At 56.3% G+C, this 27,825-nt stretch overlaps 5 protein-coding genes across 5 annotated transcripts; 3 read left to right on the top strand and 2 right to left on the bottom strand.

Moving 5' to 3' along the window:
- Window positions 1–633: 633 nt before the first annotated feature.
- Window positions 634–3,253, bottom strand: NCLIV_053910 (conserved hypothetical protein; the record flags this gene model as incomplete). The annotated part of the gene is made up of 5 exons (XM_003884943.1): window positions 634–686; window positions 1,370–1,504; window positions 1,881–1,974; window positions 2,350–2,561; window positions 2,962–3,253. The coding sequence occupies 5 exons, from the start codon at window positions 3,251–3,253 to the stop codon at window positions 634–636; spliced, it is 786 nt and encodes a 261-aa protein (XP_003884992.1).
- Window positions 3,254–6,277: 3,024 nt separating this feature from the next.
- NCLIV_053900 (conserved hypothetical protein) lies at window positions 6,278–13,962 on the top strand (the record flags this gene model as incomplete). The annotated part of the gene is made up of 5 exons (XM_003884942.1): window positions 6,278–8,827; window positions 9,420–9,548; window positions 9,979–10,104; window positions 11,207–11,355; window positions 12,042–13,962. 5 exons carry the CDS (start codon window positions 6,278–6,280, stop codon window positions 13,960–13,962), a joined length of 4,875 nt encoding a protein of 1,624 aa, XP_003884991.1.
- A 2,431-nt stretch (window positions 13,963–16,393) lies between these two features.
- On the top strand, window positions 16,394–17,317 carry NCLIV_053890 (conserved hypothetical protein; the record flags this gene model as incomplete). Its single annotated transcript, XM_003884941.1, has 1 exon — window positions 16,394–17,317. One exon carries the CDS (start codon window positions 16,394–16,396, stop codon window positions 17,315–17,317), a length of 924 nt encoding a protein of 307 aa, XP_003884990.1.
- Window positions 17,318–19,148: 1,831 nt separating this feature from the next.
- NCLIV_053880 (cDNA FLJ54097, highly similar to Succinyl-CoA ligase (ADP-forming) beta-chain, mitochondrial, related) lies at window positions 19,149–22,107 on the bottom strand (the record flags this gene model as incomplete). Its single annotated transcript, XM_003884940.1, has 4 exons — window positions 19,149–19,343; window positions 19,896–20,473; window positions 21,051–21,133; window positions 21,476–22,107. The coding sequence occupies 4 exons, from the start codon at window positions 22,105–22,107 to the stop codon at window positions 19,149–19,151; spliced, it is 1,488 nt and encodes a 495-aa protein (XP_003884989.1).
- A 1,491-nt stretch (window positions 22,108–23,598) lies between these two features.
- Window positions 23,599–24,953, top strand: NCLIV_053870 (hypothetical protein; the record flags this gene model as incomplete). Its single annotated transcript, XM_003884939.1, has 3 exons — window positions 23,599–23,674; window positions 24,265–24,392; window positions 24,759–24,953. 3 exons carry the CDS (start codon window positions 23,599–23,601, stop codon window positions 24,951–24,953), a joined length of 399 nt encoding a protein of 132 aa, XP_003884988.1.
- Between the last annotated feature and the right edge of the window lie 2,872 nt (window positions 24,954–27,825).

Raw genomic sequence — 27,825 nt, 5'->3', positions numbered from 1 at the left:
CCAGACAAAAGCGGGAGGGAGTGCCGCTTCACTTGTCGGTGGCCGAACTTCGTCTCAGCCTCCGACGCCCTCTGTTACGCCGACCCCGTCAATCTCTCTCCACGTCTATGTGAAGAGCCCAAAGGCTGATTCGCTTGATGTGGGCATTCGCCAAAGTGAACTGCGATAACGCCTTCCCGAAAATTCGCGCAGGTGCCGCGACAGTTCCACTGGTTCCCGCAAAAAGTGCCCAGGAGGTGCGCTGACAGCCACGCGAAACTCCTTTGTTTCTTGTGCGTCAAGTATACACGAAACACAGTCATTCGAGGGGACACACTCACACCGCACGGCGCCTCCAGTCAGGGAGACATCTCTGCCTTTCCCCTACGCGCCCCTCCCGTCGTTCGAGTCCACCGGCTTCCCCCGTAACCCCGCCCAGCTTTGCCGCGACTTTTGATGCCTGCGGGAAAAGCGAGTGAAGGACCGCGAAACAGTTCAAATAAAAACTTCAACGGCACCACAGGCACACTCTCGTCAGCAGAGCCTCCCAGGCGACTGGTAGAACGAAGCGTATCCAGGCCACCGACCTCGAGCCTGTGTCTCGGCATGCGCGTATACGAAGCCATGGGTGTCCAAGCACCGTGGCGCTTCTGTTCACTCCTCAGACTTGAGCATCTTCATGAAGTTCTGAGTTTTCCTCGAGTCACCTGCGCAGCACACGAAGGGAACCCGGCCGTGGAGTTTCTGTTGCTCGTTTGCCCGCTGCCGCACACGAGTGCCTTCAACCGCGACGCGACAGCCCATGGAAGCCTACCCCGGAAAAACGCATGCCCCTACCCGACGCGGCGCCTACATGTACACGAATCAACGTGGATAGGCGTCCACCCGTTTGCATCTTGACGCCCCAACTAACCTTGGTCAGACACCTGAAAGCGAGCTGGTCAGTGAATTTCAAAACCCCTCCCCGTTCATGACAGAACTGAACGTTAAGCTTTTTTCTCGCGCGCGGCTTTCAAACACGCACAAGGCTAGGCGGGGCCCTACACTGCGTCTAGGCGCCACGAGACTACCACAGACGATCCGCTTAGGATCGGGAGTGAAGCATCGCAGACAAGCGAAGAGAGCGTTTCACGAAGCGCACTAGGACGCAACGCAGGCGGGGAAAAAGCGACCGATATAGCCGTCCACCAGCGAATCCCCAAGTCGGCTCTCTTTCCCCGGAGCAATCCGCGGGTTAGGCTTCATCCCCAGCACCTCTGCGCAGGGCCAAGTAAGAAACTTGGAAATGGAGAAAAAGCGAAATGACGAACGTCTGTTTAGAATGCGCTCCGCGACGAAACAGCGCCTGACGAATTCGGTCGGAAAGGCCGTGGAGTGTCCGGAAACGTACCTTCATTCATTTTCCTCCCTTTCTGCCTCCGGGTAAAGGAATCTCGCTTCCTCTGCCGCTTCAGCTGCGTCTCGTCTCCTTCGCGCTCCGCCTGTTCACGTCGGAACTTCATCAGGACGTTGAAGAATCGGACCACTGCGAAACACACACCAGGGGCACTCGAACACTCAGTGCCGGCGGAGGAAAACCCCGGTTGCAAACCTACAGAGGCAGAATTCCTAACAGGGTTTGGGGGAAAATGTCCCACGTCTCGCTGCATGGCTACGGAGACGCTGTGCGTTCTGTTCTGGGGGCGAAACCTCGGACAAAGAGGGTTGTTTCATCGGACAGGTATTTGTGCACCGCGCGAGTGCAAAGCGCTGTGCGACAGAGCGAACGACGGCAAAAAGGGACGGGACCGCGCGACTGCCTGCTGCGAGAAGGAGCGTGAACAGAGACTCTACTTCGCGTTCGTCCTTCTCTGCGTCTTCTCTCCTTTCCAGCGCCCTGCCCGACGCCGTTCCGCGCTTACCGCCTTTGCTCGCGATTTTCCGAAGAGACTTCTCGTACTCTCGGTCGCCTGCTGAGGGCTTTACGTGAGATGCTTCGCGTTGTTTCCGGCGCGCCTGTTGAGTATCGAGTCACAGGAAAGGCAAGAGGCACAGTTCGATATCTTCGGTCGCTGCTCGGCAAACATGCAAACCCGCGGGAAGCGCGGAAACGTCCGGCACCGCCGTGCGCGTGTCGGAAGAAACAGGCTTTTTTGACCGGTAAACAGGAAAAACGCCTCCTGTCCCATCTAAAGGCCAGTTTTCCTGGGTGGGACACGTTCGGCAACGCTCCAGCGGCGCGAGCACAGCCCGAGGAGCGTGTGTCTCGGCACATCGCGAGCTTCCTGTGTCCATACAGGGGAGCGGGCTCTCTCTATAGATCGTAACGCAGGACGGCCGGAAAGTCCGGTTTGCACAAAAACTACACTGGGCGACTTGGTTTGCACGCACCGCAAGAAGACGCCGCTTCACGCGCTCCTCCTCCTTCTGTTTCTTCAACTCCTCAAAAATCCCTGGCCTCTCGACGAGGACTGGGGCGGTCTCGGGCGTCCCTGCATCCGACGCGCGACAGGTGTCTGATTGTGTCCTTTTGAGGCCCGAGGGACGCTCGCTCCGGCCGGGAGAAGACTGTGGAAGAGGCCGACTCATAATGTCCTGAAATGCTGTCAAACAGACAGACAAAAAGGAGCAAACCGCCGAAGCGAGTTGGTCGTGCACTGGGACGCTGCGTGAAAGATACATCGACGGACTTGAATCTGCACAACAACTATTCGTACGAATACGTGGATACGCGTTACGTTTCTCAACAACACGTCGGTATACGGACTCGGACACAGGCACTGCCACATACATGAAGCGCAGCATTTGACGGGTACGTGTAAAAGGTGGAAATACAAACCCCTTCACATGCCTGTCGAGGGGGGTGTACGTGCGCAGTCCAATCGGTTGGTTCAAAATACCCAACCTTACAGTCATTGACTGAGTTGTACACTACAGGGTTGCACTGTGTTAATCGCGCGTTATGATTCTCTCGCAAACCAGGATTCCACACTGCAACTTTACCTTTGGACATGTCGGTCGCCTCGCCAGGAGCGGCGCGCGGCTCTCGCTTTCTTGTGGTGCGGCCCTTTGTTTCCATTTCTTCTCCGTCCAAAGTGGAGACCGCTACAGATCGTGACAACTCTTGCTCCCGGCCGATCTGTGCCGCGTCGCTGGGCGCCCGTTTGCTGCGCTTCTGCGTCTCTGGAGACGCCGCGCCGGCCTCTGATCCGCTGTCACTCTCCAGCGCGCTGCTCTCCGCATCTCGGTCTGACTCCGAGGAGTGCGACAGGGGTCTTTTCCTTTTCGACGCCATTTTGAATCCACGGGCAATCCCTTTTAGCGGCGTCGGATATTTGCGGCGTGAGCGCTGAGGAGGGCGCGCCGCGCAGCTTCTGCGTTTGGGGGAAGAAGGAAGAAGACAGGCGGTTTCCGTTCGGCGGCGCAGCTGAAGAGACATAGGCCGGGCACATGCCACAGAGACACCACGACTTTAGATCGGTGGGTACAGAAAATCAGAAACGAAGTTCCCCCGACTCGGAGTTCGGACAAGCAATTGAATTTTAGGGCAGCCTCGATGCAACGCCACGATGAAAAAGAGAGGTAGGCCGACAGTCAAGCAGCGACGAGGGAGGAACGAGGGGCGCATCGTCAGACGGGCGGCTCTCGCCAAGGCAGAGAGGCAAAACGAGGGAACAAAAGAATCGCCACGAAAAGGCAACTAGAGGAACAGAAGCAAGGACGGCTGAGAAGGAGTTGCAGGAGTAAGGAGGAACAAGAACATGCGGAGGGACTGCGCAGCCTTGCCCGGGAAAGAAATGGAGGAGAGGGACACATATGGAAAGACTCGCACAGAATGATAGGCAGATACAAATCCTCACGCCCCCCTATCCCTTTCTGTTTCCGCAGCCTCTCAAAGGGCGAGCATTCATCTGGTGTCTCAAGGAAAGAGACTTGTCGACGTCTACGACTAAAACACCTACCGGCGAAAAGAAGGCCCGGCGACTCAACAGAAGGAACACCCAAGCAGGCACCGGAAGAGCGCAGAAGCGCCTGTTTTGCTTTCTCCTCGATCCACTGTGTGGAGGCCGACAGAGGGAAAAACTTTGAGTCGCGGTCGAAACTGTATTTGACGGGCTGAAACAGATTTTCAGCGTCTCCGATCGCTGCATCGACACAAAACCGCAGCACGCATGCATATACCTGCAAAAAAAAACCAGTAACCACAGATGCTTAGCCGGTCAGCGGCGTTTTTGCTTGCAAGAAAAAGCAGAGAAAGGCGCTTTTCGGCAGGAGAGCGTTTTGTGCAACCAGCATTCATGCGCTTCGATGGGGCACGTGTAATTTCTTGACTGCTGACCACGACCGCGAACACCGCTCTCGCGGGAGGCATGCGTTTGTTCTCACATGCATTGCCTTAGCGCCAGGCTACTGAGACGCGGTGAAAACGCTGGTGAGTTGTTTGTGCGTTGAACCAGAAACACTCTTCACGGCATGCGCTGTTTTCATGATCAGCTGGACACGTTTGATCCCGGCCAAGCCTATCTCTGAGGAAACGCTCAGTGCAAATTCACACGGCCGGTGCGCGTGTTTCACAAAAACTTGGCAGGTGGAGAGGCTCTGGTGCGTTGTCTGCTGGTGCCGCGCATTGCAAGAGCCCGCCAGAAACCAGCAAGTCCAAATATTCTTCCAGAGACAGTCTCTGGAGCACCCTTCCGCACGCAATAAATTGACCTTGTCTTAAATGACTAGCCACGTTTCGAAATCTTCAGGAGAACTTGACCCCGTTCTCCCCCCGAGTCAGCGCCGTAAAAAGTGAGGGGCCCGACGATACACAAACGCGTGGCAAGTCGAGTCGGCGCTTCTGCCGATCTTCGCACTTGAAGCGTGTACGGAAGAGAAGTTGCTACGGAGCTCTGAAAACTTAAAGGACCAACAGGGAAACAGAAAGAATGGGATGGCGTTGGGGGGAACCCCTTCCTATTCTCGAAGGATTGGAAAATCTCCAGTTCGTGCCCGCTTTTCGCCACACCAGCCCCAGCAAAATGGAAAAGTCTGACAGGCCGCTCTGGCGCCAGTACTGGTAGCTGTTTTGGGCCGGATATAGCAACAAGCTCCTGTTCTCTGGAGTCAGAAGAAGGCTTTTCTCTCTTCATTTTTTCCGGCTAGAGACTTCAAACAGGGAACCATCGTTTGCTACGCAGTTGCTATTCGCTTACCAAAGACAACACACTCGACAAACACGGAACTGTGTGTCGCGTGTTGCCGGGAGTTGCCCGCTGCCTGCCGAGTCTCGGGGAAATGCGGCCGCTCCGCTCTTTTACGGCCCCATATCGCGGCGTTTTCTTCCACCATTCGCCTTACCATCTTCGTCACATCGTCACTTTTCGATTTAGCGGCTAGTCTTCTTCTGTTTCCGGTTAGAATACCGCGTATTTGCGTGTGCTGCTGCCCGAGCCACACGCGCGCACTCCTTCCGCCGCAGTTCGTGTAGCCAACCGATCGGCAGCCCACGCGCATTTTTGACAGCTTTCTCGCGTCTTTCGTTTTATCCACATTCATGGTGTTTTCACTAGCCCATGAGGAATCTTCCTCGTCCTGTATCGTAGCAAAAAAGACAGTCATCGCTCTCCGTTCTGTCGTTTTCTCGGTAGAGGAGGTACACCGCATACCGCACTGGCAAACAAGGCCGTTTTCGATTAGGCTCTTGCCCCGCGCGGCGAGACTCCCTTGAGTGCTTTTCAAGCTTTTCTCTGCATGTCGGGTATGTGTTTGTTCAAGCTAATCCGCGACCTTGTTCGTTCGGTATTTTGCGTCAGTTGCTGCTAGCTGGAACGTCCGTCCGACGCGACAGTGTCCGCCAGGTTGTGCAACTGCGGTTCGTGTTTTCCGCGCCGTTTTGACTCGTGCATATTTCCACTTCCTCGTCCTTTCAGAGGCTCACGCGGTTGCCAGACGAAAAATTGGAACCCTCTTCCACTCAAACCCGCAGTTCCCTCCCCTTTTATCCTCCGGGGGTTTCAGCCGCTCCGCGCCGGCGGGTGACCTCGCGGCACAATTGAGCCGTGCCACCGCTTCGCCGACGCACCCCTGCTTTTCTTTCTGATTCAGCGGAATGCAGCTCGTGGGTGTAGTCCTCGAATGGGTTTGGTGTACTGCTAGTCATCTTGAGTCTTTCATAGACATCCATTATCTGTGAAAAGGATCAACCTTGGGAGGACCGACCCTCCACCAAAGTCTTCTTTCTCAACGTCAGATATTCCCAAAGACCGATTTGGGCGGAAGCCCTTTCCCAGGCTGTTTCCTCCGGAGGTTCGGTGGCAACTCTCTACTCCGTGAGATGTTTCCTGTTTTCTGGCGAACACGGCGGCCGCCTGCTGCTCCGAGGCCCGCGTCAGCGCTTCTGCCTTCGTCCGACCCCCCGACCGGTCTCGACTCTCATTCCGCCCCGGTCATCCCCGTCCCAGACACATCTGCGAACTCGCCAGTCTGTCCAGCTTTCGGAGGCGTGTCTGTGCCTTCGGGCCCTCACGGAGGGAGCTCGAGCGTCCAGAGACGGGATTCGCGAAGTTCTTCTCTCATCGGAGAGGGCGAAGGCGGAGTTGGAGCCAGCGCGGAAGACAGCCGGGGCGTGTGCTGGCTGAGTTCGGTAGGGAGCGTTCCTTCGATCAGCGGGCTCGATTCGAACGCGAGTTCTCCGCCTGTCTCTCATGGTCACTCGGAGCCCGACGCAGATAGCAACGAGAGCCCAAGCGATGTAGACGAGGCGATCGATCAACTGCATTCCGCGTCTTCTTCGAGACCAGCTGGGGCAGAGCACTCGGGACAAACACATGCACGCGAGACTCCTTTCCGTTCGAGCCCAACCAGGCACGACGGCGTCGACAACCTCTTAAAGACTCCCGGGCCGGAACCCGAAGGCGCGCCACCCTCAGCGGAAAGCGTCGCCGCTGTGTCGAGTCCCCGTGCCGCTGGAAGGCCAGCACGTTTCGCCACGCCTTCCCTCTCTCTGTCGCATTCCTGTCCTTCATCCGATGCAGGCGGCCGAGGACCAGAAGCAAGCCGCTCTGTTCACGCTTCGTCCACAGCATCTCGACTGTCCTTGGAGGCGACCTCTTCGGGTTCCGGAGGCGACTTCTGCGTTGTTGAACGGAATGTGGGCGGCACGGGAAGCGCTGCCTGGGTAGCCAGTGGGGAGGGCGCGGGAGCCTCGCCCAGCGCTTCGAGGCTACAGCCCTCTCTGCTCCGCTCCGTGACTCCGCCGCGAGAACCGCACGGCGCCTCGCGTCCTGCTCGGCCCACTTCCAAAGGGGAGGCGGATGAGAGAAAACTCTACATAAATTCGGCCCGGGAAGAATCCCGCGTGTCCAGTGGAATGGGGGACTCCGACTACGTCGTTGAGCCCCCGCTGACGTACGTCCAGATGCTTCCGGAGTCACGCAGCAGGAGAGAAGACACGCTTCGTTTCTTTCCTCTGCCGAAGCAGTGTTTCTCGCAAGTCGCCGTTCCCGAGGTGGACGCCCAATCGCTGGTCAACCGTGACGACACCCATCTGAATCGAAGCGTCGCAGGGACCACGCACGCGACTTGGTTGGTCAGGAACGCGGAATATCTCGCTCCTGACCCAGCGAGAAGCATGGGGGAGACCGGCGAGGGAACCACGCTCGGTTCGTGGCGGGCCATGTCTCCTAGTGGAGCCCGCGACGAAGCGGGCATATCTGACCCGCGACTCAGAGAAGCTTTGAGTCGGCCCCAGCAGCGCGGACGACCTGGCGAGCCGGAGGGCGCAACTCCACCAGAGCCGGCTGTTACAGCTTTGCATTCCGTGCATTCCGGGGCCGCGCGAACCGACACAGGTTCTCGGAGGCCCAGAGTGCAGCCTCTAGAGCGCGACGCGAAGGAGGAAGGCGGACGAACGGAGCGTGGAGCGGCGAGGACGGTGGCGCACCACGCGGAGGGGAATCCGGAATCCCCGGCGGCAGCCTTGTCCGGAAGTTGGTATTCGTTTCACCGAGAGGCCTCAGCGGGAGATGGCCTCAGCCATGGGCGCCGCTTTTCGCGTTTGTCGCCTCCCGAGGGCGGCGAAGACGACGCGGCCGCGTGGGGAGGAGACTCTCTCCCTTCTGTTCGAAGGCACACGAGCAGTCCTGCGGCAAGCGCGGAGGGCGGCGCCACCGGTCTTGTGCAGGCTGCTGTACTTCTCTGGGAAGGACGGTTGCAGCAACAGGTGGAGAATTCGCCACGTCGGGAGGGAACCCCGAGAGACGCATCTCATCTTGGTAGTCTTTCACCAGTGCGTGGAGGAGGATCCCAGAGGGGTCGGAGTGTGAAATCTATCGGTTCGCCCTCTCCTCGCTGCAGTGTGCGAGACGCCGCCATCGGCACCAGCGACGGGGTGGGCGCGAGCAGTGGCTATACACCTCACGCCGAACTGGCGTCCGTCGACCCCCGGGGGAATCGACACCTTCAGTCTTCACCGCCCGCCGTTCCAGGTCCAGCCCCCAGCCCCAATTTCCCTGTCTTTTCTCGGTGGGGAGGCGACCAGAGTTTGTTTTACCGACGGCGGCTCTTGGTCGGCACTGACTGCGGGCCGTCCAGCGTTCTCCAGTTGCTTCTTCCCCCCGACAGCAGTTCGGTGTCTCACGTGAATCACCTGGTTCGATCGACCGCCGAGGAAGACGCAGGCTCGAGCGGGCGTAGCGGCGCAGCCGCGGAGGCGCGCTCTGGCGACAAGAGCGAGTTTTATTCCGCTGTGCAGCCGGGCGTGAAATGCGTTGCGGTCGGAGGGGTCGGCGACAGCCTTCCGGGGCAGATGGCCCCTGCCCCGTTCGGGTGTCGTTACACCGCCGGCTTGGCGGGGCCGACGCGGGGACTTTCCTTCAGCGAGCCGGTGAGTGGGAAGCTTCGACTTGAGGCGGAGACGAGGTGGTCGCCCAGTCGCGACAGAGAGAAGAGGGGGAAAAGGAAGGCGGTTGTTTGGTCCCTCGTGCAGTGGCGTGGATATACGTGGCAAACGCAGTGTGTGTCTCTCTCGCGGAAGAGTCGGTCGCCACAACGCCCAGGAGGGGACATCTCGCGCGCAAGGGACGTGAGCTGCGAGCAAGCATCCGGTGCGGGACGGCGTATGGACGGCACGATCGCCTACCTGCTGATTCGCCGCGGATCAGTTACAGGCTTCTCCGCACTGCAGAGCAGCAAAGGTTTTTATGTTGCCCGGGGCAGCGCGTTCGTCTGTTCACCAAGAAGAGCGGAGATAAACGTGGAGTCGTCTCTTGACGTGCTCACGCACACTGAAAGCTGATGTTTCCACTCTGGGTGTTCAGTTCTGATGGGAAACGGTTCTCCGTCGGCGTCAACCTGGTTCCAGAGCCGCAGGACGGCGGACACCGGAAGCCGTGCCGCGCCGCTCGACGGAGCGCCATTCTGGCCCGTAATTCCCCTGCGTGAAGGTGTGATTTTTTTGCGGAATGCATGGCGTGCAGGCCCGCAACATTGCACTCAACGACTTCTCGAGCGTCAGCACCATTCTCAGCGAAGTTCAGGAATGCGAGAGTACCCGGGATGACGGGAATGGCGCGAGGCAGGCATTCCGGACTGCCCTCCTCCGACAGGTAACAGCGGCGTAGCCATGCGGAAATGGGCAACAGGCAGTCAAAGTCAGACGCGAAATGGTTCCCCCTTGTGGTTTGCACCGATGCAAGGTGTCCGGGTGGCTGGTGATCCCTCTCAGACCTCTCGGCTCTTTCACACGTGAAATGATCAGCCGTGCGTGTCAGTTTTTGTGTGCATGTGGAAAGACACCTTGTCCAACCCGTGCTGGAGCCTGTGTAACCACTGGATGCGTAACGCCGCAGTAGCGATGCGCCGTCGAGTGTGATGGAGTCGAGCTCGGTATTGGTGTGTCGAAACACAGTGGGGAAAGACGGCTGTGCTCTGTGAGAGACCTGGCCGACGTTCCTCCCTTTTCGCCTGCCCGTCCCGCCCGGAGGCTTGGAGGCACGTGGCGCCTCTGCGGAAATGTCGCGCCCTTGCGTCTCGCAGGTCCAGAGCAAGCTGGAGAAACAGTGCAAGAGACGCTTCCTGGGCAAAACGCACCGCTTCAATATTCTGCTGACTGGTGAAGGGCAATCCGGGAAGACAACGCTTCTTAACGAGATGTTCTCCCATGTAAGCACATTCCACATGTCTTCAAAACGACGCGTAGATCGGTCGGCCGCGCATCCCCGTGCAATCAGTCCCCCCAAGAGCGTTGCCCCGCTTTTTCCGATACAAAGGCCTTTTTCTCTGCCTGCTTCCTGCCACATTTAGCTTCTCAAGAGTCGTGCCGGTCAAGCCTGAGTTGGAAAACGATCTTTCGTCGGTTTCCGACTCGTCTTTGACTCGCCTGCGATCCCCGGTTTCCCTGTCGTGTGTGTGTCTCGTCCGGTCCCTTACGTAGATCGACGGCACAACGTGGCTTTCTTGCGCGAGAGTTTGTACTCCAAGTGGTAACACGATTTTCCGCTTGATGCCCGGTTGGCTGTGCGTCCCGCAGTGGCAACGCGTGTCGTCTCGGTCGGTTTGTTGCGGCGAGGAAGTTGTCTTTCAACTCGGAGAAGGCCGCCCTCTGTTTGAAGGTGAAAACTACGCCGAAAGCCCCTCGTCTTCAACATGCTTGCTTTGCGGCCAGGCAAAAATGGCGGGCTCTGTGCAGCGAGGCGTTCGCGTTCAGAGAGAAACTTTGGGAGCATCGACCTGCCGATTTCACATTGCCCTGGCATGAAGCCGTATCCGGAAACACACGGGAAAAGAAACCGAGAGCTAACTGTCACCAGGGCGGGGGTGTCGGTCCTGCGCGCGGACGTGGCGCGTGTTCAGTTCGTCCGCGTTTAGGGACCGCTCACTTGCGCGTTTTGATATAGGGCTGGGCTTGGAAGGGTGTCCCGCAGCGAGTTGGTGTCCGTGTGTCTCCTTTCCCTTTTTCAGTGGCTGTGACCGAGGCATCGCACGAATTGTTGGCCATCCCGTACTGCGAGTTGAAGCTCCTGGACTACCTGGACAGGAAAAAGCAGTTCGGGCAATGCATAGATGATCGGGTGTGTGTGCATTCGGACTCTGCCGAGAAGCAGTCGAGCCTGCGAAACGTCTGCGCCACAGAGAGAGAGTCAGCTCCTGCACTGTCTTGGCATCCGAAGGCGTTTAGGACACGCAGGCGGGCGGGCAGGCACTGAACGCGTGTTCGCGTCGTCGCCCTCCACTTTTTGTGCGCGTCTGAATTGTCTTTTTTCAGATCCACGTCGTTCTATGGCTCTTGAAACCTGCCGAGGGAACCTTGTGTCCGAAGACAGTTCTGATGCTCCGCCGTCTGAGAATGCTTTGCTGCGTCTTCCCGGTCCTCTCGATGAGCGACACCGTTGATGTTTCGCGCCTCGGACGCTAGTAGGTTCCCTTTCCTAACTGAGAGGGGGAGGCGGGGAGGAAAGGAAACATACTGCAGTGGACGTGTAGGTTGCCTGCGCAATGTGGCGGGTAGTCGTTCAGAAGCACTTTCGTTCGTGTTTGAACCCCCAGTGAAACACGGCGGCAAGAAGGGGGAACAGACTCGCAATCGTTTGACAGAGGCAAACGCGCTCGGCCGGGGAAGAGTCGCCCACGTCGACGCGTATTTCCCTTCGCTCCAGCAGAAACGTGGCGGGATATCCGGGCATGCCGGGTTATATTTCCTCTGTAGAACGGATGCAGGATTTGCACACACAGGGTTCGGTGCTCGCTCGACACGGTGCCCTGCCGCCGCTGCAGCGTTCCTGAGGCGTTCAACGCCCAAAGGGAGTATCCCTGTCCGGCGGGTTTGGCTCGCGTGTGTCTGGGAACTCGGGCGTCTTCGCAGCGTCCACAGAGCCAATGTGCAGCTACCGCAGGTCTCATCCACTGCAGGGTAGCTGGCGTGCAAGACTGGAGCTGCGTTCCGGCTCGAGTGGCAAGGATGTGTTCCACATCGAATGGGGATGCATGCATGCCGTGGCGGCTTTGCGCTACATGCGTCGGGTTTCCTGTGCCGTGTCTCTCCATCCTTTTGTCTCCATCCTTTTGTCTCCATCCTTTTGTCTCCATCCTTTTGTCTCCAGCCGGGCGCGTCTCCACGTGGAGCTGACTGGTGCAGGCATCAGTCCCCCGCATGAGTGGCTTTTCGGCGAAGGCGCGGCTGCTCCGAGCTTTGCAGTGGAAGTTCCTGGTCCAACATCCGCCCACGGGTGTTCTCCGTCTCCGGGAAGTCTGTGCCGCCCAGGTTCCCAGGCGTCTCAAAACTCGCGAGTCCGCTCCGATGCCGACCAAGTTCTTCCGGATCCCCGCCGCCATCCAACACGTGACATGAACTCCACGTGGGTCGGCCCGATTCTTCAGCTGCCGTGGGTCGGACCAAACGCGGGGACGGCGGGGCGAGCAGGAGCTCTGCCCCGTCCGCTCACTGAAACTGGGTGTCTGCCGCAGGCCGCCGGCGTCGCGAAGCCGAGCCGCGCGCATGTTCCTGGCCTCCAGCGCAACGCCTCCCGTGTTGAAGATGGATGTGAGGCGTCCAGCTGTCAGTTCTCTCAAGGTCCGCATCGGGGCAGACGCGATGGGCAGAACAGCGGAGAAAACAGTCAGGGACACGACAGAAGCCAGCAGAGTAGCGATGGCGGCAGCGGCGGATCTGACGACTCTAACGAAAAGAATCCCTCAGATTCGTCGCCGACTCCCAGCGCGCTGGGCTTGGACGCGGGAAGTAGTCCCATCGGTTTCCGGAGCAGCGGGGTTGCCCGTGACGAAAAGGAAAGATCTCGCGACGGAAGGGAAAGTCTAGGCGAAACAAAGATAGGGTGCGGCGGTTGCACGTGTGCGGAACGAGAAGACAGACTGGGTTTCAGAGGACGCGGCGTGCTTGAGCAAGCAGGGAAGGCTTCGTCGACCAAGGACTCGGATTCGCTTCCGTCGAGATTCGCTTCAGGCAACAGTCCAGCAGAGAGCCCGTGTTCCCAAGGCAGTGCGTCGCCGGTGCGTCCCGTGGCGGTGTTAGATCCATCCGGCGGCCGGCCGTTGGTACAGGACGCCTCCGCAGTGTCGTCGCTCGAGTCTCTCGGCGCGTCATCAGGCTGGATGGCCTCTGTCCATCGTTCTGCCTTGGCGTTTCCGCTACTGCTGGACTGTAGCTCGAGTTTCCTACAGCACGACACCCGGTACGGCTACCCGCGGTTCGAAGGCGTCCCGCCTTCCTCTCCGGCCTTCCTGCGCTTGTTGCTGGTGGAGGGCAGTGCTTTGTTGCTGCTTGATGCGGCCAAGGAGAAATGCTTTTCGCCTTTTTACAAGCTTTTCTGGTCCCGCGAGGAAGCGCAGCAACTCAACAAAAAGAATGCCTTAACCACGTGGCAACAGCACCAGGCGCCCGCCCTTCGTCGGCTCGATCACCTCCGACTTCTCTTGACGGAGTTGCGCGGCCAGTCGTTCAGGCAAGGCGTGGCGACCCAAGCTGGCGTGGGGGAACTGCCAGGTTTCAGGCACCAAGACAAGCCCAGCGAACTGGACAGGAGCAAAACGGGAGGACGAGGCGGGAAGGACGTTCGAGTGGGACCGGGCACGGAGCGAGAAGAGACACGAGAAAAGGACGACAGCGTTGCTCCAGGGTATGAACGGTGCACAATCCAGACTGCACGAGAGAAGACTCTACCCCACGGGAGAGACGATTCCGAACGGAAGCGGGTGCTCCAAGAGGCGCGTCAACTGGAAATCCAGATCAGACGACTTCAACAGCAAATCGAGGTCGTGCAACGGGAACAACGCGAGAAGCAAGCGAGGGTACTTGAGCGGCAGTTGGAGAAGCAGCATGAGGACACGGGATTAACTTGGCCGGATGAGGAAGAAACACGGACTGCGAAAAAAGACTCAAGCAATCGACGCGGCGAAGGAGAGCTGGGCGGCGTTGTGCTCCAGGTGACACAAATGGGCCTCGTCAGCGCCGTCATGGTTGGTGTGGGAGCTCTGATTTTCACGTCGATAAAAAAGGGAGGGTGATACGGGGTCGTCCTGATAACGTGACGAGCATCCGAGGCGCGACATCGAGGCGTAGAGACTTTTTTGAGTCACGCGCCACAAAGTTTGCAATTCCACGGGCGGAGAACATACTCGAGACGTCTTTGCTGCGTCAGGATACCGAAGCAGAGTCCGCTAGATGCGCCAGAGAATGGGGCGCGTGGACGCTTAAACACGAGCCCTCAGTCACTCTCTTCTGTTTTCTCCCTTTGCGTACTCGCTGGCGTGAACGGCGCGCAACGGAGTAGAAAATGGGATAGGGACGCGCTTTCGGAGCAGCGTTCGTGACTGGGATTTTTGCCTCCCCTCGTAGAATATACTCCTCAGCAAAAGCTTTCAGATATTCCCGTCTCAACTGTTCGTCTAGTTGTATGACTAGCCATATAGGTACCCAACCAGTATCAGGAATCAACGACAGCCACAGCCGGCTTACGTGTTTCTCCTGGCCTGGCAAATTGGTTTTCTATGGCGTGTGTCCCTGAAAGGTCGAAGCTGACCGATGTAGCTACATCCGAAAAAGACCCGTTCTCAGTAGGTGGGGCTGCATAGTTCCAGGGTGCACGAGTATCCCCTGTGGGGCTGTCATTCGAATGTGCCCTACCGTGCCGGCGTGTATCTTTTTGAGGCGTGGTCCAGAAAAACGTTTCCCCCAAGCGACGCGGTCGGGACACCGTCTTAGCGTTTCCTCCGCGTTGTCGTCCTCCACACGAATTGTTTCGTTCGCCTGAAGACGAAGTGCCCGGTTTGCATCGCACAAAATCCTTTCCCGTTGAAGTCAACATGATCCAGCGACTCCCAGACTGCCCTATTTTGGTTCCGATATATATAAATATAAGTATGCATATCTACTATAAAATGCGCATATAAAAAGTGCCTTATGTAGCCCCTCGTGTTTATTTACAAGCGTAAGCTATTCTTCACCGATGACTATATATATATATATAAATATATATGCGTCTCCGTGAGGCGGCTCGGTGAAATCGTTCGCTCAGGGTTCCTCTGCCCGATGAAGGATTCTGCGGTGGCCGAATCCCTGAATAACCTTCCGCAGCCTGAGCGTTGTGGCAACACCTTTTAAGGCGTCACAAAAGGATATCCTCCTATTCCGTGACTTCGCTTCGAAAAGCAGGCAGGAGTCACGTTTCTAGTGGCGCGCGCCCTTCTCGCCGCGTTCTGCGGTGGTGCGTGGGAAATTCCACTAACGAAACTCGCCAGAGGATCTTGCGGCATCTGACGGTGTTAGGTTCGCACGACGGACGCAGTACGAGCGAAACTTACTCCGTGACACTTTGTGTCAATGCACTACCTGGCGACGCTACGTCTGTGCCGACGCCGGCCTACGGCAAGAGCGCCTGTAGCTCGACAGTCGCCATGACCCAACAAAAACAGATGTGGGTTGGTTGCCTGTAAGAATGTGTTACGCCGCTGCAGCCACCCGTCTTACCCATACGCGGGCGAACGGGCCGAAACGCTGTAAGTATTCTCCACCGAGGAAGGAATCGCCGAGGTGGCGCTGATGGAGTAAAGCCTGTTCGGTTCCACTTCGCGAGTGAGTCACCAGATTCTCTCGTCGACATACACTCGAAAATCAGCCGTTGCCCACAGCGTCTCTCTCACTAAACATATTCTCTACAAATGCGAGAAATCCGACATGACAAAGGCAAAACGATACGCCGTGCAAGAGTTGCCAGTGAGTCCTGATGTCTCTGATTCGGCCAGTCCTCAGCGCTCGGGCGGTAGCTCCTGGCCCCTTTGGCGGTTGGAACTTGTCGCCTCTCGTCGTCAGGCAAATGCACACGGTGTCTACCACGACTCGGGATCGCCGTTACCAGCGGCGCTCGACCGAGCAGTGTGCGGTACGGAGGGCAGGCATCTCGCTATTGTCAACCGTCCTGCTACCAAACAAAAACGTACAATGAGAGCGCCTGAAAAGTCGTCTGTGCCGTAGCATGCTCTGAGGGGTTTCGCCAGTGTTGCATCAATCTGGCAAGTTAGGAAGACGGGCATTCACATGGAGGGCGGCGAAGGTAAAGAGCAGTAAAGTTGGTCCACAACTGCAAACGCGTGAATGGGTCAAGGACGAGCGACGGGTACACGTAATAAAGGCTCTGCTGCGGTCCTCGTATATAGAGACGCACGTGGTAGCGCGTCGCCATGCCGCATTAATACGCAGTCATTCAAGTCCTCGCAGACATCTCTAGAGACGGCCCAATCTGTCTGATACATTGTCGTGAAAGCTGCACTTCTGGCCCCTTTTTTTCAATTTGCACGCTGATATTTGGGGACAAGGGAGAGCCGGTACGTTTGACTCGGAGGGTCTTCCTCCACCGACGTGAAGTCCCGATACGTGGAGAACTCCGGTACCGGCAAAGATCGAGACATTTTAAGAGTTTGTGTTCGTGCTCGTTTCACGATGGAGGTAGGAATTTTACGTTATGTAGGGCGCCTGACGGTCTTACTGGGCCTTGTCGCTTGTCTGATCGGTACCGTTCCTCAACGCGGCTCCTGCGATGTTTTTGGTGCCTCATTGCGAGGCCGCAACGCGCTGGCTTCTTTGTTTTGGAGAGTCCGAAATGCGCCGTTTGCAGAAAGTGTCGTCGCAAAGTATAGCGTCTTCACGTCAGACGACACAGAGGCGCTCACCTCGTTAGTCGAGAAGGTAAACATGCTGGGTATTGGGATTCAGTTTTTTTGCGAGTATATATCGTCCCTCAACAAATCTCAACGCGCCTATGTGTGGGGAGTCGCCGAGAGCACCGACGCAGCACAAAGCTTTGTCAACAAATACTACAAGGCTCAAGACTTGGTTGGCAAAGGCATGGCTTCTGGAGATATTCTCTACCGCATTCAGTATGTGCTGAACGGGTATACAGCTCTGCCCGTTTTGGAGGGCTACTCCAGGTTTATGGCCGACCAGTTCAGCAACTTTAGAAAGGGCTTTCTTATTTTTTGTAGTGATGTGTCCGATGCTCTGCTGAAGCATGAAACGCGGCGTTTATATCGGATTTTTAGAGACGGCCTTCCACTCCTGACAACATGCCTCAAGACACTCCTTACACTGTCAACTCGGACGACGGACCGGGAGGTTCGCGAAGCCAGAGTGATAGTGGCTAGAGGGATTGATAAGCTCTTCCAGCTTGATAGTACGCTGCTTGCTCTTTCCCCTAATGCGCCACGAGAACTTACTGAAGCACGCCGTACTCTCATGGCGCATGGACTGCGATATGCCACGGACGCGCGACAGGGGAGTGGGACTGTGAGCGGTGTACCGTCGTCAGGACGTGTGAATGACAGCGAAGGTACCGCGGACGCAGTAGTTGGTGACATGGCGAGCTAAAGGGGCCTCTCGTGCAGTAGGATCACCCATCAATTCTACATTATCACCTTGCCCCCCCGTTCGCCGACAAAGATCAAAGGTGCCACACACTGAGGGAGCAGGACGATGTTCGGCCCCCCCCCCCCCCCCCCTTGGGGGGTGCGGCGATGTTGTCGCCAACCGTGTCGGCGATGGTGTGATGACACGATGCGACTGGAGAGGACTCTAAGCTGTTCTTGCTTGCAACGAAACGCTCAAGTGCCATGGTGATTGTGAGAATCGACAGCAATGTGTAGGGAGGTCTTATGCCAAACCTCCAATGTCTACGCGTAACCTGAGGTTTAAATTTTGTGCCAGGGACGGGCTACACATTTCTCAACGCGAAGAGGGTATGCCCTTCACGCAGGTGCCGTAGAACTGCACGTTGTGTTGTAAGTTACGGTGCACACAAACAACACACCGTTTCATGTCATCCAGCCGAATCAACTGCAGTTATGTATGTCTTGCCACCCAAGTGACACACGCGGTGTCGCCAGCCGCGCGAAGTCGCTGTCGTTCAGCCTCTTGTTGTTCGCCGGGAGGGAGCCTCTCGCATGTCCCCCCCGGTCATGTAGTAGGCAATTGCTGTCCTGGAAAAAGCAGTTTTTCCCAATGGTCATGCGCGGCCATGGGAAACGGCGTACGTTTCGAATGCATTCCATTCGATTGTGCAAATGAGGAAGTCAAACTTTTGAACAAGGTATCACTGGATGTATATATATAGCAACTGTAACAGGCGAGGAGGCAGTGCTGAAGCGCACGGGCGCCAGTATGACGGCTCACTTGTGTCGCCGGGGTGCCAGCGTTATTCACTTAAATTGATTGCGATCCCCGGCCTCCCATGGGCACAGTTTGCAGTCTCTGCGGCCACATACCGAGCTGCCTACACTAGGCAGTCGCGTTTTCAAAAGTGAGAAGTACACGTTTAACAGTCCTCTCTCTTGCCTCACTGGTTCCTAAAGTGGAAGACCTGCAAATGCTGCGGGTTTACTTTCGGCCAGCGTTCTGTTCGCGTGGGGGATATAGACAGTCTCGTGGAATCCCGTTTCGTGTGTATCAGACAGAGAATACGCTCGCAACTATACGACTCCGGGTTCACTGCGAAGTGCTGCTTGCCTATATATATGCGTCTTTTTTACCGGAGTGCCTTGCAGAGCAGAGCCCAAACCAAACGCGTGGGCTTTTTGTGCTCTCTACTGGCGCTGGCACGTTCTCTCTTGCGAGGGCATAATCTGACCTCAGGTAGGCGGCTACACCATTCCTTTGTCTCCCTTTTAATGAATTAGTACGACCTGCCAGGGCATTTTAAAGTGGGGAGGCGCAGGCTCGTCGCCTGGCAACTTCATCTGTCGCAAGACAAAGCCCGTTTAAAACCTGGCGATGTACCCAGCGTATACACACGACACAGGGGATTCGCACGCACGCTTTCGACGTGAACGCCTTGGCTGCGGCTTCAACAAAGTAAAGAGGACACAGAGTGAACTTGACGCACTGATGGTACATGAGGAACTCGGTCGAATATGTGCAGCGACACGTCTTTTCTGGGAAAAACTTGGCGCCAAAAAAGGGTTAGATTTTCTCTTGGCCGCGCCGCCAAAATCCGGACGTATACGAAACACACAACTTCTCTAGATCTTCTGTGAAATTTCCCAGCTCAGATCCACTTGCCAAAATGCTTGAACAGGCACAGGACATCCAGGACAACTGCCTGATTCGGCAAAGTCCACGGGCACTCCACGAGCATCGTCAGTTTCCGATCCAGTCGGCGTGCGGGGCTCGAGGCAGGCGATGATCTATGTAGAAATCGCATGTTTTACGGGGCCGAAATGTGAACCTTGAGGTTCGCCTTTGCTGCCGCGTCAACAACACTTGCCACTTTCACCGCGAGTTGCGCCGCTTTATCGAAGTCGTCCTCCTGCAGGAGCTGGAGCGAGGCATACGCGGGGTCCGTGCGAACCTCTCTCAAAACTTCTTTCGCTGCTTCCTTGTTTGTGCCTTCGAGTCGAAGCTGCAAACGAATCGTAAAGTAGAACCAAGCATGCACGGGCCGAATACTTGAGCGAGTCTCCGGGACCACACGAGACACTGTTTTAGAGCGCAGCTCGCCGTGATAGACACTTTGACTTCCGAGGGAGTGCTTCAGGGATCACGTGTAACGAAAACTTGTGTCAAGACCATCCGACATGCAGCGGCGCTCGGCCGTGCTGTAAATTTGGGTAACACCGCGAGACGAAAGTACGCGAACCCTGCGTATTTACGACGTCACAGAGTGATGCGCAAGCAGCTTGGCTAGCCCGCCTGACAACAACTCGCGCTGTCTTCGTCAAAGACGTTCGTGCAAATCACAGTTCTGCCTACCGCCCACACTCCTGCTCGACTGGTTAGCAACAGTCCAGCGGTGGGCACCACAAAATGCAGCTACCCACTACGACTCGCGCAGTCTCTCTCGTTTCCTCGCGACAGCCTTCGTAGTCTTGACCATCCCATATTTGGCTCTTGTTCCTGCCGGCATCAATCGGATTTCACAACTGTGCGCGGAGTGTTGCGTCGTGGAACTTACCACAACTGGTTTATCGAACCCGACTTCTCTGGCAGCGGCGACAAGGCCCTTCGCAATGACGTCGCACCTCATGATGCCGCCAAAGATGTTGACGAGAACGCAGTTTGCTCTCTTGTCCTGCTGGATGATCTTCAAAGCCTCGATGATCTGTAGTTGGTCCGCGCCTCCGCCAACGTCCAGGAAGTTCGCTGGAGAGCCTCCGTGGAGATGGATGATGTCCATGGTAGCCATCGCCAGGCCAGCTCCATTGACCATGCACCCGATGCTCCCGTCAAGTCCAATGTAGTTCAGGTCTGCCGCATCCGCCGCAACTTCACGGGGATCCTCTTGGGAGTAATCGCGCTGGGCGAAAACGTCTTTCTGACGGAAAGCTGCGTTGTCGTCGAAGTTGAGTTTGGCGTCACACACCAGGACACGACCATCGTGTGTCTCGACGAGAGGGTTCACTTCGATTTGTGTGCAGTCTTTGCTCGTAAACAGTTCATACAGCCCACGGATACACTGGCAGGCCGCCTCCAATCGGTCTCCAGAAAAGCCCAGCAATTCAGCGAATTCCCTCAAACGAGGTTCCGAGATTCCTGAAGCACAGGCAACAGACAAAGACGCCGAAAGCGACCCTGGCACGTACGGGTTTTTTCTTTTTTGCTGCCTCGGGTGTACACGCCAACGAGAGAGTGAAAGCGGGCACCGCTCGGGACAACACACGTCACGACCACTGCTCTTTTCCAAGACAATCTTCTTGCCACCGGAGGACTCTCATGCGGAGTCCGCGTCTCCACTGTTTTCTTCTCTCACATTCCCCTTGTGTAGCTACTGCTCGTGGACCATGGCTCAAAAACGCTAAATGCAGATATATGTTTATATGCATGATATATAGACACACTATTTATATACATACATGCATGCGCAAAGGAACCTCCGCATGGGCAAGACAAGACGGCCTATGGCGAATGACGCGAGGTGTCGTGGGATCGTCGGCGCGCGTCGGTGAATGACAGTTAATGCGGGAAGGAAAAAGGCTCCGTCATGGGTTGTTTAAAAAGATCGAAATAGGCGTGTCAAGATTGCCCGGGTCTGGGGATAACCAGGAGCAAAAACTGAGGAACTCTCCCTTCCAGAGAACAGCGCGGGAGGGGGTTCGTGTCTCTGGTCTACCTTGGTTGATGTCGATGGGCATTTTGTGGATGGACTCGGGGTAGTTGTGGGCGATATCCTCGATGCTCGTGCCTCCGCGAGCGCTGAAGACAAGTCAGCACGAACGGTCAGAAGGTCCACACGTGTGTCACCCACCACTCCGGGTAATACTCAGTTTCCTACGGATGGCCGAGATCCGTGTTTCCTGTGCCTTTTTCTGACCCTCTTGCGGAAACGGACATATCTGGATAACAAGGATTTCAGTCTGTGCGGTCTATTTACCTGCACACCACGGAGACTGATATCCGAGCGGCCAAGGAGACACTCGGCAACATTTCCATAGGTGCACTGCCGCAACGCCCGGGCGGCGTATCCCTTGACCGTTTTCCCAGTGTGTGGAGACCGCGTGTGCGAGACGCCTTCCCCGTCGTCGATTCGTAGCGTACCTTCCGATGAGAATGGGTCCGCCAGCGCTTCGGTCCATGAGGATGGCGACGTATTTCTCTTTCCTGATGAAGAATCTCTCGGTCACGAGGACTTTGTTGCATGTTTTGCCTTCCTTTCCAGTCTGCTTGGTCACGAGCGTTTTCCCGAGCATCTTGTCTGCCACGATTCCAACTTCCCGGGGGCTCTCACAGACTTGGACGCCTCCCTGGTAGCCGTTCTCTCTGAAGAATCCGAGCCCTCGGCCGCCAGCTAAGACTTGCGCTTTCACGACGAAGTCAACGGGCTCGCCGTCGCCGCTCTGCGTTTCGGAGAGGAAAGTCGCGGCCTCTTGCTCGGCCTCCTTGGCAGTCGAGGCAACGGCGAATTTCGGCGTGGTGATGTGGAACTCCTTCATGATTTTCATGCTCTGGTACTCGTGCAAGTTCAAGAAGCGGCGCTGGTCTCGCTGGAAGGACAGGGACTTGGACTGTCCTCCAGCGCCCGGCTGACGCGCTGGAGACACCGCACACAACACGGGCGACGGGCTGAGAGACGGCTGCGAAGAAAGAAGGGTGCACGCAGAAGAACTGGAACAAGACAGTCGCGCGGCGGCGAGGAGCTGCCGGCCCACGCCCGAGGCTGCAAGCGCCATTCTGTACAGGGGACCGGGGTGCGACGGGCTGAAAAAGGGGCGAAAGAAGAGGCGGGGGGACGGACAGAGACAAAATGTGGCGGGGATCAAGGGGGAAGGGCGAAAGAAATCGAAAGCGAGACACGGAGCGTTCGGCGCGACGCAAAACACAGGGAGAGAGGCACCGCTGCGTAGAGTCGCCCCTCGAAAAAAGAGAGACGGAGGAGCGGACCCGCTTCTCACACGCTGGTCCCTCGTTAGCGGTCTGTGTTTTTACGCGGTTTGTAGCGGTTGAGAGGAACCAGGTAGCTAGAAACAACCGGGAGCGTTTGTGCCCCAATCTTTGCAGCGGTTTCCTCCAGAATGGAACTCGGAAGCGAGAAATGTGAACGACGCGCAAAGAGAAGCGCGAGAACGCAGTGAAGAGTTCGGTTCAGCTCCACAGCGACAACGGACTCCATATACAAAGCGCCGCACAACACCCCGGGCGGATCGAGAGAGAGCCCTGGACGCACGCACGCCTGTGCTCGCCACAAAGCACGTGGCGCTGTAGGGGGACTTCCACGCCCAGTGGCGGGATTCGTCGAGGAAATCGTCCTCTTTTACGTCGTCTCATTAAAAAGCGCCGCTCTTTTCTGCCGTATCCAAGTGGCTCAAGGCCAGGCGCCGTGTAATAAGGCTACACACACACACACACACACGCAAGCTGAGGGCGCCGAGCGCCGCGTGCCTTGTCTCAGGGGATCGAAAGGACAAGCTGCAGGAAAAAGAACTTCGTCATTACAACGAGATCGAGAATGATCCTTGCGAGACAGAGATAACCCGCCACCGTGTCACTCCAAAGACACTCGGAACTCTGCCCGGTCCGTTGAGAGAGACTGTGCGCAGAATCCTTGACGGCCGTCGGTTTTTATTGGGGTGCCGGAATGCATGCAAGCCCGCGGACCTTTTCTCTCCGACAGACGGCAGAAGCCAACGCGCAAGTGGGGGGGCATTTGAATCACGGCGTTCCGGAGGAAAGCCGGACTCGTGAACGCGTGGTTTTTTGGAAAACTGTGAGAAAATTCTTTGCCCGTTCTCATTGTCTGCCGATTCAGGTCTGGGGCTTTCACAGTCTCTGGTGAATCACCTGTCCTTCGTCTTCAGCTGCCGCCACCTCTTCCCCTATTCAGTGGTGTCTGTGTTCTCCGCCTTTTCTCAGGCTCTGGACGAAGCAGAACAAGTGTCAATAGCGCTTGCTTGTTAACTGAAAAATACACGCAAACCTCGGGATTCTGCGATTCTGTGCGCGTATGATTCCCATCGTGCTTTGCCTTTCCTTCTTGCTTGTTCTCTTCCAAAAGGACCAGAGCCTTCCCTTCGTTGTGCCCCTGTGACGGGCCGAAGCGTCTGAACGCTTCGACTGTCTTTTTTGCACGTTTCGCTTGGAGACGTTCAGTTCTCGAACTCTGAGATTTCTGCAGCCTTCAGATAGTGTGCACTTCCCTCTTCCAATGCGCCGGACTTAACAAGATGGCAACTGTCGGTACACCCGTGAAGCTTCTCTACGAAGGCCTCGGTCACACGGTGACTGTTGAAATCAAATCAGGTGCGAACGCGGTCTTTTCCGCCCGACAAGTTTGTTCTCGCCTTGAAACAGACGTTGGAGAACAGATATCCGCCGAGAACGCAGCGCTGCCACTGTTCCATTTTCCGCTGTCGAACGTTTTCAGCCGGTGTTTAGCCTAGCACTGCATTCCGCCCTGCGCAGTTTTCGGAGCTGCCTCTGGTGTCAGACGGCGACAGTGACTCCGCGAATGCGAGCTCAGCGACTCGTCAGCGTTTTCTGTGTGATAAAAGGTTTCTGGCGCCAAAAAACGTAGCAGCGCGCAAACAATACGAGCTGAGGACGTCAGTGTGTCGGAAATAAGGTTGGCCATGGGCCGTGCCGTCCGTCTTCAGCCCGAAGAAAAAGAGGATGGTTCTTCGTCGGAGGTAGTCGCCTTGCGAGAGCGAAAGCAAAAAGTAATTTTCTTTGCGTGTCTGCACGACGGCGGCGACCGCATACGAAATATTCGGATGTGTGTTGTTTGAAAAACCTCTGTGTACGTCCACGCAAAAGAACCCCGTGATTTTTCTGCAGTGGAATTAAAAGATAGCCATCGATTCCTGTAGCTCTGATATGCATTCTCTCCGCAGGCGAGGTATACCGTGGAGTTCTGGAAAATGCGGAAGACAACATGAACTGCTTGCTTCAGACCGTCACCGTCACGCACAGAGATGGCCGCGTCGTCTCCCTCGAGCAAGTATACATTCGAGGCAGCCAGGTAATCCTTGGTTAGTGCTTTGCTCGGTTTTTTTTGTTCGCGAAACTCTCTTCTCTGATCGTTTCTGCGAAGCTCGGTGGGAGACGATCGGGGCGCTTTCCGGGCATATCCCAGAGGTCTACAGATCGAACGTAGGAAGTGTTTGTGTATGATGGCAGTCCGTAGCATTTTTGGGTGATATGCGCAGCGTGACACACGGAAGGCAATCTTTTTTCGGTAAACCCGTGCTTTGAATTCTGTCCTGTCGATACTCATCGCCCTGCACGGGTCGGATGAGTGAAGCAGGGACGTTCGCTCGTCCTCGGCCAGGTTCTCGCTCTCGGATATCCCGTTGTCGGCTACGCCCGCCTTTCGGTGTCTGTTCAGGTCAAATTCATTGTTTTCCCCGACATGCTCCGCCACGCGCCGTTCTTCCGAATGATGGACAAGGCCGGAAAGTACAAGAGAGCCCTGGGTCTCGTTGGAATGCGTCGTGCGATGAACATGCGAGCGCGGGGTGCGCGTGTTGCGCGCGCGAGGGGTGGCGGCAGAGGCGGTGGACGAGGAGGCGGAGGAATGTAAACGAGGGAAACTCCGTGTACTAGGGAAGAAGGCAAACTGCTGAATTTCGTGTCAAAGTTAATTTGAAGAGTCGGCGCGCTTTTTTCGAGGGCGACGTTGAGGGGTGGGGTTGGGAGGGCGTACTTCGTAGTTGTGGAACTGGCGGTAAAAAATTCGCGGTAGGACGGGAGCGTTTCCACGTTCTGGCGACCACGCAGAGGGAAGAAGTTAAACCGCGAAGGAGGATTAGACCTGACATCGTATCGCTCTCTGAAGGCGGCGACGGGGTGTACATACAGCGCGGGACCAGGAATCCACTCTCCTTGGGGACTGGGAGAGCAAGTCGCTGTGTGGCTTCACGCGAATCAGTGGGTCGAGTTTTTGCCCGCTGGTGGCGAAGATTATGTCAGATGTAGGGTTTTCGATCGTCCACTCTGATTCGAAAAGAGTAGACGATTCGTTTTACGAGGAAACCCTGCGAAGTCGAGCCGCATCGGGGCGAGTGGCGGCAGTCGGCTCCACAGAACGAGCTCTTGCAGGAAGGAGCAGCGTGGTTTTAGTGAAACAGACTGAAAAGAAAAGAGGCGCGCCAGGTGCTAGGGTCTCTTCCATGTTCCTGGAGCACTGGTAGAGAGGCCGCTCTTGTCAATGGGGAAAAGCGCCGAGCCTGCATCGCTGTCGCAGTGTCTCAACGGGAAGCGCTGTTGGGGAAGTCTAAAAAAACAGGAAAAGGAGGTGTCTGTGCAGTTCAGCATTCTGGCGGTCGAGTCAGGAGAACCTGATGGCCATCAGATTCCCATTCAAAGCGTGCTTTGCGCGGGAGCCCTCCCCTCTCGAATAAATATCTTTCTTCACCTGTTTCCCTTCCCTTCACCCACTTTACGATGCTCGTGGCTGCGAGGAGTATCTCCTTTCTCTACTGTCTATCAGCTGGCGCGCTTCCATGACAGGCAAGCGAAAGCACCGTTGGGAGCTAGCATAGAAGGACGCTTCGCTGTGCTAAAAGAGTAACTTGGATCCGGTAAAACAAAGACATTCAAGATCTAAACCAGTAGTCCACCTCGTAAAACACGCGGCGGAACGGAGTTTTTGTTTCCGTCGGTGTGCTGCATGTCCCAGGCACCACTCTCCATGAATTCAAGTGCTCAGTTTCAGTTCCTTTCGAAAGTCACATTTTAGTGTGCGGCCAGGTCGCGTCGAAAGGTCTCCCGGGAGACTTCACGTTGCATTTTAACTCGCCGTGAGAGATATGCCTCGCGCCACTTGCCTTTCACCCGATTCAGAGGTAGCATGATTCCCGCCGCACTGCCGGGCACACAATTTTTCAAACGCAAGCCCAGTTGCTGCTTCACGATTTTGCCCAGACCGACGCCGCGACGACCCCGGAATTCCTTTCTATAGCTGAAGACACGTGCGGGTGACACTACCACCAATGCAGCAGCATGTGTGTATGTACTGGGGGAACACAGACTCGGGTACGCCTCCTTCGAAAAGGCCAGCGAAACGGGTCAATACATGGTGCGAATTACTGAATGCCAGCAGGCGAGAAGTAAGGACTGAGCACCTTTACCATGTCTTGTGATTGAATGGTTCCTACGTTGACTGAGCACCTTTACCATGTCTTGTGATCGAATGGTTCCTACGTTGACTGAGCACCTTTACCATGTCTTGTGATCGAATGGTTCCTACGTTGACTGAGCACCTTTACCATGTCTTATGCTCGAATGGTTCCTACGTTGACTGAGCACCTTTACCATGTCTTGTGCTCGAAGGGTTCCCATGTTCGTTGGGCACCGCTGGGCCGACGGCGGTACATTCGTCCTAGGCAATGCCTCCGCCAAGAATGTTCGCGTTGTGAGTAGCGCAACACAAATCCGACGTAGAATACTTCAAAGCCCATCCCGGGGACAGGAACCCACGCCACACTGGCGGTTGTGTGTCAAGCGGGAGGCATCCCCATGGTTGCGCTCCAGTCTGACTCGGTAAAAACACGAAGCCCCGCCCGCCGTCGAACGGTTCCAAGTCTACCTGGAGGACATCTGGTGCAGCGGTTAAAGTAATACCGTCCAAAAAGCCAGTGATTTCCTAGTTATGTCAAGAAGACAATGGCAGATCAATAACGATGAAACTTATTTGATTAACATGGAGGTGAGGTTTATGCCCTAACGCGTGTCGGGCCGAGCTTCACACTCCTGGCCTGGATTAGAAGAAGCTGGACGCGCAGAACTACACGAGTGTGACGTGAAATACTGCATGAAATACTACTTGCTTGGCACCTGGGCTTCTAAATCCGAGTTCCCAAGAATTGGGGAACACACACATTGGTTCTGAGCGCCAGCTCATAGTAGCAATCTTCCGACTGGCTCTGTAGCCACCCGTCGTGGGGAGTAAAAACAGTCTGTGCTGTCTTGCTCCAGTCACGGGCAGAGACTTCGAGGAGCCCCAGAACAGCGCAGCCACGAACCTTTGATTGCCCCGTGGGACCGCTTCTGATCCTTCTCAGTTGCCTCTACACGTCCTGTCTTTGAGTTCCTGGCCGATGAAACAAAAACGGAAGTGTTTCAGGTGTCGCGATGACCGAGAGTTTCAGCACCTCTCTCGTGGCAGTCCAGTCCCGTAGGCCGTGATGGAGAAACAAGTTTCCCTCGTTTCATCTCTTGCTGTTCAGCGCAAGTCCCTAGCTGCACACGCCGCGTTCAAAGCACTGAAGAGGGTCATTTGCACGATAACCACATCACGTGTGGACTCTCTGCATTCGCCATCAACGACGGCGAGGTGTGCACGGACACCCATCTCGGCGGCCGGAACCCCCTCGTAGCCGGGGGTTTGTCCACGAACGAGAACGCGAGTGTTTCGGCTACTTCCGCTGCAGGTATTCTTTTTTCACGAAGGA

This window comes from Neospora caninum, chromosome XI (assembly GCF_000208865.1).
Source record: "Neospora caninum Liverpool complete genome, chromosome XI".
In the NCBI taxonomy this organism is placed as follows: domain Eukaryota; phylum Apicomplexa; class Conoidasida; order Eucoccidiorida; family Sarcocystidae; genus Neospora; species Neospora caninum.
Note: the sequence above shows the minus strand (reverse complement) of the source record. Positions and strands in the feature narration are given on the sequence as shown.